Source organism: Perca fluviatilis, chromosome 18, assembly GCF_010015445.1.
Source record: "Perca fluviatilis chromosome 18, GENO_Pfluv_1.0, whole genome shotgun sequence".
Taxonomy (NCBI): Eukaryota; Metazoa; Chordata; class Actinopteri; order Perciformes; family Percidae; genus Perca; species Perca fluviatilis.
In genome coordinates this window covers 535989-551338 of record NC_053129.1, presented here as the reverse complement: position 1 = coordinate 551338, position 15350 = coordinate 535989, and the positions used below count along the sequence as shown (strand labels likewise).

Sequence of the window (15350 nt, the reverse complement as noted above, 5' to 3'; positions counted from 1 at the left end):
CGTTGAATGTGAAGAATGAGACTAAAGCTGGCCTGTAGCGTCCGCCCGCTGGAGGCCCTGAATCTGAATCAATTTCCCTGAATGAATCTCATCTGCAATGGTTGGGTTAAAACCGATCAACAACACCACCACACCCCCTCATGTCAGTCTGGCCCTGTCCATCAGCTAACCACGCCCACTTCTCTAAAGACACTAGACTGATGCTATGATTATTAAGTCTCTCAATATTGAAGTGTTATGTCATCTTTTTTTGGCCATGTCCCCACTCTTGTCAGTAAATGTATTTCCCAATATATTGACTCTGAATTTTCCCTTTCCTATGAAAATATGCTGTTTGGCTTTTATTTCTCACACTGTTACCAAAGTGAATGAAAACTATCAATTTGACGTCATTACTCGCAAAATCTCACATTTATAAATCTAGATTTTCCGATCGTAAACCACCCTTTTTTAATTTGTGGAAATTAAATCTAATTTACGTTAATCCTATATTCTAAAAACTATTAAAACTGAATCTGTGTATCCTATCCTATATAGTATTTTTATGAACTGATGATATCTGTCTATGTACTAATCACTTTTTTCTTTTGTTGTATGTTTCATTTTTATTTTTTATGTTTATCATGTTATTTGTCATGATTAAAATACCAAAGACAGTTTAGAATGGTAATACATCCATGAGACTGAGAATGCTGCAGTCGTCCTATGGGGGGCAGCAGAAACGCTAAAGTGCATGTAAACCACCTTCCACTTTGTTTTAGAAGCAGAAGAAGAAGAGGAAGAAGGAGAACGAAAACGAAGCGCATCATCCATCTTTGGGAAAGCACCAGCTACCTAACGAGAGACTAGAGAAGAACAAACATCGGCCATCATGGGAGCCGTGCTGGGATTGTGCTCCATGGCGAGCTGGGTAAGTGACACACGTCTTGTTATCAGTGGATATGCTATTATCTCTGCTATTAGCTAGCTGCTTCGACTTCACAAAGCGCTGTCGGTCGTGACTGCGCAATAACACGCACGACAGGCCGCTGAATAATTCACTGCGGACGTTGATAAACGCAATGTAGCATTCACTTAACGTTACTGTTCGCCCATAATGCTGCCGATACAAAGGTTTTAGTTCATAACGTGGGTTGGTTATTGGCTCCTGTAGTTACGGAGGCTAACTGTAGGGCTACATGGCGTCTTTCTTTTTGTTTGGAAACCAGCTAGCTAGCTAGCTAGCTAACGTTCGTTTACGTCAACCCTAACCCTTACGTTAAATTAGGGTCGTTAAATAATGCCGAACCGTCTGTTGTTACTAAATGAAATGTGTGCATTGGTGTATAGTCGTCGTGTCGACGTGTATTTGGTGGTTCGCCGTTTGTGAAAATTGTAAACACGCAGCTGTCGATGATGTCAACAGAGCAAGGTGGACGTTAACGCCAGCTGTTGCAACACTGCAGCATGTAAACAGGTCGGGTATCCGCTGCAGTCAGCAACACGAGGACCTATTGCGACATGCGGAGGCAGCTTACACCGGGCCTAGCTGTCTGCCTGTCTGTGTGGTAATTAGAGTAAAAGGAATACATTCTAATACTGATTTGTGTGCAGATCCCATGCCTGTGCGGCAGCGCCCCCTGCCTGCTGTGTCGATGCTGCCCCAGCGGAAACAACTCCACTGTGACTCGCCTCATCTACGCCTTCTTCCTGCTGCTGGGAGTGGGTGTTGCCTGTATTATGTTGATGCCCGGCATGGAGGGGCAGCTTAAGAAGGTACGTGTGGTTCGTCAAATAAAATAAAAATAAAATCCCAAACTGTGGGTTATTAAAATAAAACATTGGTCTTTGGTTAAAGTGATCATATTATGCTCATTTTCTGGTTCATAGTTGTGTTTAGAGGTTATATCAGAATAGGTTTACATGGTTTAATTTTAAAAAACACCCTATTTTTGTTGTACTGAACATTGCCGCAGCTCCTCTTTTCACCCTGTGTGTTGAGCTCTCTGTTTTAGCTGCAGAGTGAGGCATCACACTTCTGTTCCATCTTTGTTGGGAGTCGCACATGCGCAGTACCTAGGTAAGGACTACTAGCCAGTCAGAAGCAGAGTATGATGGCGTGTCCTGACAGTACCTAGGTAAGGACTACTAGCCAGTCAGAAGCGGAGTTTGAGGGCGTGCCCTGACAGTACCTAGGTAAGGACTACTAGCCAGTCAGAAGCAGAGTATGAGGGCGTGCCACGCTAGCAGTGACGCACGTTTGTCTCTGAAGTAAAGGCTGGACTACAAAAGAGCTGTTGGGAGCAGTTTGTGAACAGTGTTTTCTGTTGGAGATAGGTGCCTTTGGGGTGGACTTTGGGCTTTTTCACTTTGTAAACCTACAATGTGCACACAAAAAATAATATATGAAAAAAATGTGTGGGCTTACAAGTGTTGAATGACGTTCACGAAGTTACACATTTCGTTTAAAAAGGTCTTAAATTATGTCTTGCCCTTTCGTAGGATGAAATAATTACCGTAACGTCCTAAATAAATGCTATGTGTGTGAGTGTGACAATTTACTCTGTGTGACTGGGATGTAATACGGCAGTACAGGTACTATTTGCGTCAGTGTTTTTCTTTACGCTCTTGACCGTGGAGTGTGCGCGGACCATGACGCGGATGCGGGGTGCGCGACACATGGATGTAGCTAGGCTATAACAATAATAACGGCGTAATGTGGTGTTTTAGCTTAAATCCGTGGACATGGTGAGAAAGCTCTGTCCCTAAACATCCAAGCTCGGGCGCAAATCAATTGGCTTTCAAGAAGGAAAACAAAACGTCTGGCACCGTGCTACTAAGCTAACGTTAGCTCGTCGACTGGGCAAGTGTCTGAAGGTCTGGCCAGAGGTGCGGACAAGCTGGCGGACGAGGCTGGAAGACCCGCCTGCTGGTTCCTGATCAGCTAGCAACGAAGAGAAGGTTGTGAATAAGACGATGACGGTGTCGGCGGTGCTCCACCTTTGGTAGGGTATGTTTGAAACGCAGCCAACGTGCTAACGCACATTTGACGGTGTCACCCAGAGGTGCCGATCACCGGGGTGAGAAACAAAAAACCCGGAGCCCAACTCTTTATTGTCGCTGCAGTAGCCTTTAGACACATAGCGGAACGGGATGAAACAATCGCTGAAGCAATTGGCATTTACATTGGCTTATTATATTACATTATATTGGATTATCTAGCCAAGGTGGAACTAATTGTGACACCTCCTTAATGCACACATTTCATTTTTTTTTTTTTTATCATCCTATTTTTTTATTTTTTTTTTAAGTTTCATAGCATGAGCATTCATGCAACAAATACTTTATTTGATGTTATTAGATTACAAACACGCCTTAAAAAGCTATTGTGAACTAAATATGATTGTTGAGTATTATAATAAAATGTCATTACCTGGTAAATCATTCTTTTCTCAGGCCTAAAATCCACACATTTTTTCATTATAAAGCTGTGAAGTTGGCATTCAATTTCATCCTAGGTGGTATTATATATACTATATAAGGTAGTATTAAAAACTCTTAAATTTAACTTGAAGAATCCTGGGGGTACCCTGTATAAACCATACCGAATGAAATTTATTATCCCGTCTGTTAAGACATGTCCACAATCTTTTCACAATTTGCAACGGAACTGTTTATTTGTTGTTATTGTACACCATTTTTTTTAGTTTGAATTTAAATAATAAAAAAGCTTTCACTGAAAAGTGATATGTTTCATTATTAGTAGCCCTTGAATAAAAGCAGTGAAGTCTTGCAAACTTGATTTTATAGATTTGACTTGGTGTTGAATTGCATATTATAACAATAAAAAAAAATGTCCCTTTTGGCCTGAAGTAATTACAATGTAAGGTAAAGCATTTCTACAACATGTTTGCCGCAGTAGAAAAGAACGGCAATGGTTAGTCGTGGGATGGTACTGAAATATTGTTTTGTTCATCAGGAAAAGAAAACACTCAATACTCTCTTTACTTTGTTGTTTGCATCTTGTTATACATTAAAAACTAATAGGGCGCGATCGCAAAAGGGTTAGTGCTATCTGTATAGGTAGATGTGAATAGCTTATGACTTGGCCTGGAAAAAAGTTCAGTCAAAAGATTTTTTTTTCACTTTAATCCCTGGGAAAGGGAAAAAGCATAATGTGAGCACTTTAATATACCGTATTTTCCGCACTATAAGGCGCACTTAAAAGCCTTTAATTTTCTCAAAAAACGACAGTGCGCCTTATAATCCGGAGCGCCTTATATATGGATCAACCTCTCGGATCACTGCCCCGTTGATGGGACACTGCGTCGCTGTAACCTTGATAAAACTTCCACTCATTCGCGTTTTTATAACTTTAAAGCATTAAATATTCAAAATATACAGCCATGCGACACACCAATTGAAAGCTTAGCCTCTAATGATTCATTTAAGACCACATACAAAGCATACGATGATTTATAGCAGTTACACAACTGTTACAAAGTAAACAATTTACAATAAAACAATTCCGCCATAATCTGCGCAGGTGTCGAGAGTGCATCCATACCTGATTTCGTTGTCCTTTCAGCAACAAAGTGGTATTTTGGCCAAAACTTGATTTTCATAAATCCACAAGAGTCCAAGGAAATGTAATATCCAAGCTTTATAATCCAAAACGATCTGTTCGCCTCACAATGTTGAAGTTTCTAGCCGAATCACAACGGAAAAACGCGGTTTCCATTTCGCGACTTGTCATCGCTGTAGCTTCTCTGCCCAGCTTGCTACGGGATCGATGGTGCGCGTCATCGTATTCCCTAGCTTCTAAGCTTTCGATTGGTAGCTCATATTAGCCAATCCGTTCAGGTTTGCCTCTGATATGGCCAATGGAAGCGGACAAGCCGATGACAACATGTCAGGGACCACGTTGAGACGATCGCCATTTCTCGGACCACTTAGATTTAAATGCTATAAGGAGGGAGTGAACGGAGTTGTTAGAACGCTTCATAAAGTTTGACTTTATCTGACGGTTTTGTTGACATTCCCTTTAGCACAGCTCCATCTAGTAGATGCATAACGCAACCCCAGTCAAACGTTTGACTGCAGTATCTTCTATTCTATGCGCCTTATAATCCGGTGCGCCCTATATATGAAAAAAGTTCTAAAATAGGCCATTCATTGAAGGTGCGCCTTATAATCCGGTGCGCTTTATAGTGCGGTATTTTAACTTGATTAAATTATTAAGGGCGTATTTATTCATTGAAATCCGTAGTACATTACAATGGCGATGATATCCAGTTGATTTTATTTGTGTATTAACTTGTACTGGCTCCCCAGTAAAACAAAGACTAAGCTGACTCGTACAACGATAAATCACAGCTGCTTCTGGGGCTATTTGGTCAAGAGCCACCTCAGTGATTTCTAAACCTAATTTACAATCGCTTGTTGCACATTTAATGAACCTCCATAGTGTTTATTGATGTTTATTTTAGTTTGCACAATCTTATACCATTTCCTTATACCAATTATCAATTTGCCCGCGGGGGTCTTTAAAGTTTGAGCTACTGTTATGTTGACTATTATAATTCCCTAATTATTACTCTAATAGTATGTGTCCACATAGGCATTTTTTTGATGGCAGAGATCGCCCCCTGCTTTCCAGCATTGGACGCTCTGTGGGCTTGGCACTAGCAGTTATCAGTTCCTCTTCAATGTCCACTGACGAGCAAATAAAACAGGCTGCGCCCTCCTACAACCGCGATGGCTGCATCTGATTGGACGAACGCTTCACTCGTCTGCTCCTGGATTTCAAATAAGACCATAATGGTGGCTCGTTTGGAAATGTTATCTTATTTTATGGAAATGGTTCACCAAAATGTGTTTCTGAAAACATTTTATGCGAGGAATAGGCTATGCAGTTGCAGAATCTGTCTCCGCATGGACCTCAGCTTTATGCAAATGAGGAGCGGGCAAGCCGACGCCCCGCGTCTCGAAAGTTGCCGAAACGCTACCAGAATGCATTGCCCGGCTGCTTACGTAGACAACGAATGGGAAGCGTGGAAATGCCGCTCGCCAGTGGACACGTAGCACAAGACTTGTGATTGAATCTCCACAGTTGGAGTGCTGTTGTAGCTACAGTGAGGTTTGGTAGTTGTGGCATTTTGTATAAAAACAATCTGATGTGTGAGGCGGCGCAGATGTTTTATCCGTATATTTTAAAAATGAAGACTCATCGATGAGACACTGCCTCTCACTTTGGGTTTTAGTGACGCGAAGGATTGAACTCTTTTCTTCGGTCTTTCTGTCTGACCCTGAAGGCCTGGAGAAGACTCCCTGAAATGGAACAGAGTTTAAAGGCAGAGCAGCTCTCTTAGTGTGTGTTGGACACTCTGATCTAAAGTGAGATTGTGTGTGTGTGTGTGTGTGTGTGTGTGTGTGTGTGTGTGTGTGTGTGTGTGTGTGTGTGTGTGTGTGTGTGTGTGTGGTTGTGCTTCGCTGCAGATTCCAGGTTTCTGTGAAGGTGGGATGGGCTCGTCCATTCCTGGCGTGGAGGGTCACGTGAACTGCGACGTTCTGGTTGGCTACAAGGCTGTGTACCGCGTTTGCTTCGGCATGGCCATGTTCTTCCTGCTCTTCTCTCTGCTCATGATCAAAGTCAAGAGCAGCCAAGATCCCCGAGCTGCGCTGCACAACGGGTGAGTCCGCATCCGTCCATCCATCCATCCATTAACTGACACTCGCACGTTACTGGACTTATCACTTGCATTATAGAGGCCGATGAAAGAGATCATGTTTGGCATTTTTTCCTGACTTGAATGATTAATCCATATTAAAAATTGTTAGCGATTACTTTGAATCTGTGCAAGAATTGAATTCTGCAGTTTTTTTGCCAGCAACTGATGCAGGATCTCTCTCTTTCTCTTTCAGGTTTTGGTTCTTTAAGTTTGCTGCAGCTGCTGCCATAACAATTGGATCATTTTTCATCACAGAAGGTCCCTTCACTACTGGTAACTGTCCGTCATTGTCTTTTTCCTCTCAAATGAAATGCAACGTAGTGGGTATAGATCGATTATAGGCAAGTTTTTTTTTTGGCATATCTGTTCCAAAAATTGGCTGTCGGTCTCCCTAACTATTACTAATATTGGCATCGGCCTTTAAAAACCAGTATCTGTCGATCCCTGGAATGAGTGTTTGTGCCTCTGTGACAGTTGATCAAGACTGTGGATACCAGGGATTAACCTGCAAATGACATCACAACAGATTTTTTTAAAATGAACGTGTTGAAGAATTTTTTTTTATTCATGGCCAAACCCATGTATCTCTAAAATGTCATGAACAAAACAGAAAAAGAGCCTGGGGTTCTGACACATTGAATATTGACCTTTTTAAAAGGAGGCTCACTTTAAAGAAGCATTCAGTCCGTTAGTTTGGAAATACAGTACAATGGTCTTTACTGGACATGGTTATGTTTTTTGTATTCCTGTCCTGGCAACCAAGAGTAAGCTTTTTGTGGCCCAGAACAGGTTTGGAATCAAAGTGAGTTTGCGGTGGTTTTAGATTGCGGCTGTATTAGAATGTGCAGATGCAGTGACGGTGTCTCTTCCACAGTGTGGTTCTACGTCGGCATGGCTGGAGCCTTCTGCTTCATCCTCATCCAGCTGGTTCTCCTCATTGACTTTGCTCATTCCTGGAACGAGTCCTGGGTGGAGAAGATGGAGGAGGGCAACTCTCGCTGCTGGTACGCAGGTATGGTCACGGTGTTGCTATGAGGCTAAACGTATGGTTTAAGAACTTGCTCAATAAACAACCTTAAAAAAGGCTTAGTGTTATTTACAGCTTGTCGGCTGGCTCTTTTATGTGACAGTGATGGATATAAACTGCTCATAGAGACAACAAAGGGCCTAAAGGAGAAAAATGGAAATCAGCAAAATGAGTCGGTATTTCTTAAAGGTTCCATATTATAAAAAGTGAGATTTTCATGTCTGTTTTTTTTATTTTTTTATTATAAAGTAGGTCGAGGTGCTAATATAAATACTGTGAGAAAGGGCTGGTTACCGAAACCCGGTGCTTATACGGCACCGGTGCCTAAATGACCGAACAGCAATCTTTCGGTGCCACTTAAATGCCTGCGCTGCCCTCTGATGCTCCAAAACGGACATTAGAGGCAACAGAAACATTGCTGCATGGGACGCTAGATAACACTTAATACACATTGGTTATACATTGTTATTACATTATTAATAAATCATTTCATTTTGACCAAATGGCCCTAGCAATAAACAAGTTGTTCTTTAATGTCGCCGACTGTCGTTTTGTGCCCTTCTTTTATTTTTTAAAAATTATTTTATATAAAACCGATATAAAGCATCGGTTTAGGCACCGGTACCATTTTAAAAGTATCGCTTAAGCACGGGTATCAGAAAAAACCCAAACGATACCCAACCCTTCTGTGAAAGTATCAAAGCGCTCAATTCATAGAAAAGTACACACAGCCCGTATTTAGAAACTGCGCCTTTTAAATGAGCCGTCAGGACTTTATACATTTGTGATTTCACAACTATTCTTAATATATAGGTATAAGGTACCGCTACAGTGCTGTTGCATTCATTCCCCGGCTGCAATGACGGGGCAGAGACTCAAAGAGCGCGGATGTGGAAAACCTGGAAACGCTGACCAATCGGAGCAGACTGGGCTTTTTGTTCGGGAGGGGAGCTTAAATAGACAGATTCTAAAACGGAGCATTTCAGACAGAGGGTGAATACAGGTGGAGTCAGACAGGATGAGAAAAATGTCTTTTGAACACTAAAGCATGTAAAAATGTTCTAGTAGAAACACAAAATACATGTATGAATCTGAAAATGAACGTAATATGGGACCTTTAAGACATGTTTTTATTGTTGTGAAGGAAAACGTTTCCATTTAAGCCCATGATAAAAAGAATAAAGACGGTGATCTGATCCGATTGTGCCGTAGCTCCCATGTAAAGAGCTTCCTGTTTGATCATGTTGACCTGTTATTTTGTGCGTTCGTAGCTCTGCTGTCGGTCACCACAATCAACTACGTGTTGTCTCTGGTGTCCCTGGTCATGTTCTACGTCTACTACACCCACTCTGACGGCTGCACCGAAAACAAGGTGTTCATCAGCATCAACATGCTGCTCTGCGTCGGCGCCTCGGTCCTGTCCATCCTGCCTCAGATCCAGGTTCGCACCGCCTCTCTTCTACGTTCATGTATGTGACTGAAGAAGGAAAACTAAGATTTGTCATGCTTTTACCCAGAGGATTTTCGGTTCATGCATGTTTATGGTCTGTACTCAACACAACCCCAAGACACTTTTACATGTTCTCTTTTGGTAACCCTTTATTTGAAGGTATCTACATAAGAGTGGCATGACACTGTCATGAACACATGACACATGAACCCTAACCCTAATTAAACCGAATGACCCTTACTAAAAGAAGCCTTATGTCATAAAGGTTTATGACCCGTTCATGACAGTGTTATGACACTCTTATGTAGTTGCCTTCAAGTAAAGTGTAACCTCACTTTTTATATCTCTGGAAAGATCAGAGGCTGTAGAGTGGTACCTGTTGTGGTTTTTTTTTTTTTTTTTTTTTGGTCCAGTTGTAGGTAGGGATGCAACAATTATAGATTTTGTTGGTACGATTACAGTCTGAAGAATAATCGCGGTTTCACGATTATTATGCATTCATTAATTTCACTACTGATGTATGAAATCACATGAACACTCGAGATTTGAACGTGTTATTTATTGCTGCCTATAGAAACCCAAATAACGGTTAACAGTTTTGAAAATGATAACATGATCAGTCATCAACCAACATCTGAAAAGATTAGAGACTAGAGGGGAATCAGTCGCACCACAAACAAAGACCGATGCGCAGCATGCTGCCAAGGAATACATAAATGTGGTGGAGGGATCTCTTTGCAGCCTTATGTCCCATAGGGGATGAAGAGGAGTAAGTCGGTAACGTTAAGCGGGAACGTCAGTGACCTGATTGAGCTGTTGCAGAGTTTTGACTCGTACGGATGTAACGCTATCGTCAGCTGGCTCGCTGTAAAAGCAAACGTCAGCTTCTGATTCGTCAGCTGTTAGCTGGCTCTGCTCTGTGTTTTCCCGGTGTTTACTAACTTTATGTAACGTTAAAAAATCGCAGCAGTACGTTATCCCCCCCACGGGGAGCCGTTGAACCTCACTCTGACAGTCAGTACTCGCCGTGATTTCATGTGTGTAGCGCATGTGCGCACACGAGCGTTGATGTTGTCAAGGAGGTTTAATAAGAACTGCACACACTGTTACACAACGTGCAGTCAGTTCACACTCGGTGTAGCGGAGTTTTTACGAATAATTAACCCTGACATTTTAAAGAGCAGTTAATAGTGAAATCGGTTACCCGCTGCATCCCTAGTCGTAGGGCTGGGTATCCTTCAAAAATATTCGATACCGGTACCAATACCAGTACCGTGACTTCGATACCAGTTCCTAAACTTTTTTTCGATACAAATTTTATAAATCAAAAAGAAATTATAACCTTACACATTACGGCACAATTATTTTTCAGCTCCTACTACACGGGGAGCTTGCCTATGGTCCCACAGCCCAATGGTCCCACATTTCTAAGAATTTCTTTTTTTCACTGAAAATCAGGCCCTATGTTCCCACATTTACTTTTTCATAAATTTGTATGTGATTTTATTTAAATTTTTTTATCCCCCTAACCCTAAAAAATGTTGTAGGAGGATAGGGCTTAAATTGAAGGGAAATGTAGGAACACAAGACCTAATTTTGAAAATGTCCTAGAAATGTGGGAACATAGGGCTTAATTTTAAGAAAAATCTTAAAGGGACCATAGGGCTGTGGGACCATAGGGCTGTGGGACCATTGGGCATAGGGCTGTGGGACCATAGGGCTGTGGGACCATAGCGCTGTGGGACCATAGGGCTGACCCCACTACTGAGCCCCGTCTCTGTGTGTAACGTAGTTTTCCCCTGCGTGTCTTTACAATGTGTGACGTTAGCCAGCCAATCACAGACTTTATTAGATCTTGGTAGAAGCATGCTGCGTGCTCATTGGCTCACTGGCGCTGATGATTTATTCCTTAGGTATTGAAATTTGGTATTGAATGATGAGGCATTTTTTCGATAGGGACTACTTTAAAAGCAATTCGGTAAGTGCCTAAAAAGTATTGAATTAGGTACCCAGCCCTAAACAGCTGGCAATGTGATGCTTGTATATATTGTTTTATAAATTATGTGCAGTATTGCAGTAGCAAGACTGACAGAAAACAAACACATGATGGTGATAAGCGCATGTAGAATGAATCCCAGAGAGGTGAAAGACATGGATGAAAAAGAGAGCCACTAACTTCATCATTTTAGACCGTGCTGATATACAGACGGCTGTTAGCAGGAAGCAGCAGAGTGATTTTTGGTTGTCAGAGTCGGTCTTTGGATTGAGTTTTTCCTGCTAATCCCTGCTGTTTTCTGTGTGAAGGAGTCCCAGCCCAGGTCTGGCCTGCTGCAGTCCTCCCTGGTTACCCTGTACACCATGTACCTGACCTGGTCGGCCATGACCAATGAGCCTGGTAGGATAGCATCCACATACACTACATCAGCGTATTGCAACTACCTGTGCTGCTTCACCTGGCTCTGTTACTGGGAGCTCTTGAGTTTGTTTTTTTTGGGGGGGGGGGGGGTGAATCAGGTTCCTCTCATCCCCAAACTGTGTTTCTCTTACAGTATATATGTTTCTCTTTTTAAAAAGCTGTATCACTGCAAAAAGCTGATAATAAGCAGCAGCTGAGTTAATAAGCGTTAAATATAATTTATATTACTTCTAGTCCTACTAGTCTAGTTCCACTATCTTAATTGTAACTATAACTGCCACTATTCATCATTCCAACTGCTATAATTATTATGAATCATATTTTTCTTTTTTTCTCAATATCTATATCAGCGTCTGTGCCCAAACCGGCAGTGACAGACGCCGCTCACAAAGAGCCTGGGTCTGTCCGAGGGTTCTGCCTAAAGGAGTTTTTCCTCGCCACGGTCGCACCAAATGCTTGCTCGTGGGAAATAGTTGGGTCTTTGTAAATCATAGTGTGGTCTAGACCTACTCTTATCTGTAAAGTGTCGTTATGATTTGATAAAATTGAATTGAATAAGCTGGTTACCAGTTCTCGTAACTGGTAGAAACACTGGCCATGCTCATTAAAAATAGGATCCAAGAAACAAAAGAGCACACAGCAGCTGATGATGATGATGATGATAACACATCATGACATGATTTTACTGTTATGATGCTCATAAGCACCCATTTCCCTGTGACAGGTAGCAGATGAATAAAAAGCTATGACATACTGTAGCATGAATTGAAAAATCTTGTCTCGTTCCAGACAGGAAATGTAACCCGAGCCTTCTGGGTATCATCGGGCTGAACAGCACCAGTCCTGCAGGTCAGGACCATGTGGTTCAGTGGTGGGATGCCCAGGGGATTGTGGGATTGATCCTCTTCCTCATGTGTGTCCTCTACTCCAGGTGAGGAAGTCCTCCTTTTTGTAAAATAGAATTTTTCGGTTGATATGTCTTGTCTCCTTGTACTGTTGCTTGAGAAGACGGCTGACGCCAGCGCTGTTCTCTCTTCTCCTGTGTCCGTCCGTCAGTATTCGTAATTCGTCCAACGCCCAGGTCAACAAGCTGACTCTGACCAGCGACGAGTCGGCTCTGATCGAGGACGGGCCTCAGAGCGACAACTTTGAGGAGGGCGGCGGCGTCAGCCGAGCTGTGGACAACGAGAAGGACGGCGTCACCTACTCGTACTCGTTCTTCCACTTCATGCTGTTCCTGGCATCGCTCTACATCATGATGACTCTCACCAACTGGTACAGGTAGGCTTCACAGGAATGGCTCACGAAGGGCACACTGCCACCAACATTTAGGCAGGCTTAAAAATCACCGCCCAATTTCCCTAACGCAGTTAGACGTTAAGATTATTTCAAAAACTCGGGGGCGTAACTCGTTATATAATATTAGCCGTCTCATTAAAGCTGCTGTAGGTAAGATTGTGAAGATCCAACAAATTTGAACATCGACAACTTCTCAGTCCCTCCCCCCTTTCTGCTGCAGCCCAAACCGTCTCCTAAGCCCCTCCCACACAACGGAGTTTGACAGAACTTATTTCAGACACGCCACCTCTGAAAAGCCACTCCATTATTCACGGAGTTTTGGAAAACCTTTTTGCAGCTCGTGCACAGGGAGGGGGGGAGGGGAGAACGCTATATATGCGTTTGCCTGAGCAGTGATTGACAGGCAGATAGACGAAGATGAATGGGATCATATTACAAATGTTCCCCTTTTTGCTGGGGACCCCTTGAAACCCCCTCATTGGGGACCCCTGGGGGACCCCAATGGAACCACTGGTTTAAGACATTTGTGACAGTAACGGGATCGGCTTTGCGCAGGCATTTTTTTTTCTCTTTTTTCTTTTGCTGGTGCTCTATTTATTCTTCCAAATTAAAATGTATAGAATAAAATAGACTTTAATTATCATTGTGCAGTAGAACCATACAATGGATTTAGCTTGTGCAGCCTCTGAAACAATACTCCCTTTCATATACACACTCACACAATAAATAAAATAAGAAAAATATAAAAACCCATTATCAAGACATCCAAAATCCAATGATTGTTGGTATGTGTGTACTTTTGTGTAGATGAACTCGTGTTTATATTTATGTATTTGATCTTTTTCGTTTGAAGCCCAGACTGGTATCAGAAGAAGTGTAAACCTGTTCCTCTTGTCCTCTGTTCTCTCTGCAGCCCCGACTCCAACTACGAAGCCATGACCAGCAAGTGGCCCTCGGTGTGGGTCAAGATCTCCTCCAGCTGGATCTGCATCGCCCTCTACGTGTGGACGCTGGTGGCTCCGCTGGTCCTGGTCAACCGGGACTTTGACTGAATCCTGCTGTCCCACCGCTCGCACGCACACCCCCGTGCTCCGCTTTCACCTGTGTTTTTAATTTTTTAGTTTCAGCGAAGTCCGTAGAACAGTAGGTAGCTAGCCCTGCGTCGGTTCCAGCGGGACGGGGGCTGCGCTCACACTGGCTCTTTCGGGACTCTCTCTCTCTCTCTCGTTCTTGGCGGCTGTGGCTCGTCTCTGTGGTCGGCCGAGGCGGGGCCGATGAGCGGAGAGTCCTGTCCCAGCTCTGACTGCAGCCCGGGCTCCTCTGGTGTCGTGTCATTGTGAACCCTGAGCAGCCTGTTGTCGTGGTTCCTCCCCCCCCCCCATCCCATGCTGTTTTCCATTGTAAATGTATCCTGTGTGTTCCTAGTGGGTGATTTTTAAGGGCGCTTTCACACCTACAGTTTGGTAGACTCGCGATTCGGGAACTGAAGTTGTTGCATTTTTCATTTGGTCGGGTGTGCGTTCACACCGCACTCTGTCGAACACTGTCGAGACGGCCGCTTGTTCGTTGGACAGAATATCCAAAACTCGCCGACACTTCCGGTCTCAAACAATGGAGCAACACCATTTATAACCTCTTATAACCGTTTTCTGTTTCCGCTGTAGTGTTTCTCATATTTTAGAAGAAGGTGAACAATGTGAGCAGCTGACAGACGGCGAGTAAAGGAGAGCCAGAGAGATGATGATGATGGTGATGATGTCACACAGACAACCAGCGACGTGTGCCCAGAACTGGACTATCCGACCAAAATGCTCCAGGGGGGGGCGGTTTTTAAAACGGACCAAACGAGGCCGGTGTGAAAGCGCCCTTAGTTTACTTTCTATAAAGACGGCGCTGCATGCTTTTCCCTTTTTTTTTTAAACCTGATGTGACGTTAACAGTAGCTGTATCTGAAGCGTTTTATTGGCCGACGGCGGCTCCGACGGCGTGCTGACTGCAGGATTAACCGTGGGAATGCTGTTACGTAGAAATGAACTGCTTAGATTGGGCTGCTGTTGGTTTTAGAAGCAGGACTCCAGCTGTGGCGCTGAGACGAGAACTAAAGCGTACCATGGCCAGGCGTGAGCAGTGCAGTGTAGCGCGTGTGTGTGTGTGTGCGCGGCATTCTAGTCATCATGTGTTAAAGCTCTACCAGCTGTGTGTCCTCTGCAGCTTGCACTTACACAACAAAGGCATTCCTGTTTTTGTTGTCTCTTGATTTGAATTGAATTGTTTTGACTTTAAATGTAAAATAAGTTATTTGGTAGTGTTTAGCATGTACTGTAGTTCCTCACCTATACATTGGTAAGATTGTCTCACCTGTGCTTTTATCCTAACATGATTGTTTTTTTTTCTCTTGACATGTAAAAGTATATCGTAACTCGTTTAATAAAAGTGATTTGAAAAGAA

General features: G+C 43.1%; 1 protein-coding gene across 1 annotated transcript; it reads left to right on the top strand.

The window, feature by feature from the left end:
* Nucleotides 1-745: 745 nt before the first annotated feature.
* On the top strand, nucleotides 746-15350 carry serinc1 (serine incorporator 1). The gene is made up of 10 exons (XM_039781148.1): nucleotides 746-910; nucleotides 1594-1755; nucleotides 6478-6671; nucleotides 6904-6983; nucleotides 7585-7722; nucleotides 9009-9178; nucleotides 11492-11582; nucleotides 12393-12534; nucleotides 12660-12884; nucleotides 13816-15350. The coding sequence occupies exons 1-10, from the start codon at nucleotides 872-874 to the stop codon at nucleotides 13952-13954; spliced, it is 1380 nt and encodes a 459-aa protein (XP_039637082.1). The 5' UTR covers nucleotides 746-871; the 3' UTR covers nucleotides 13955-15350.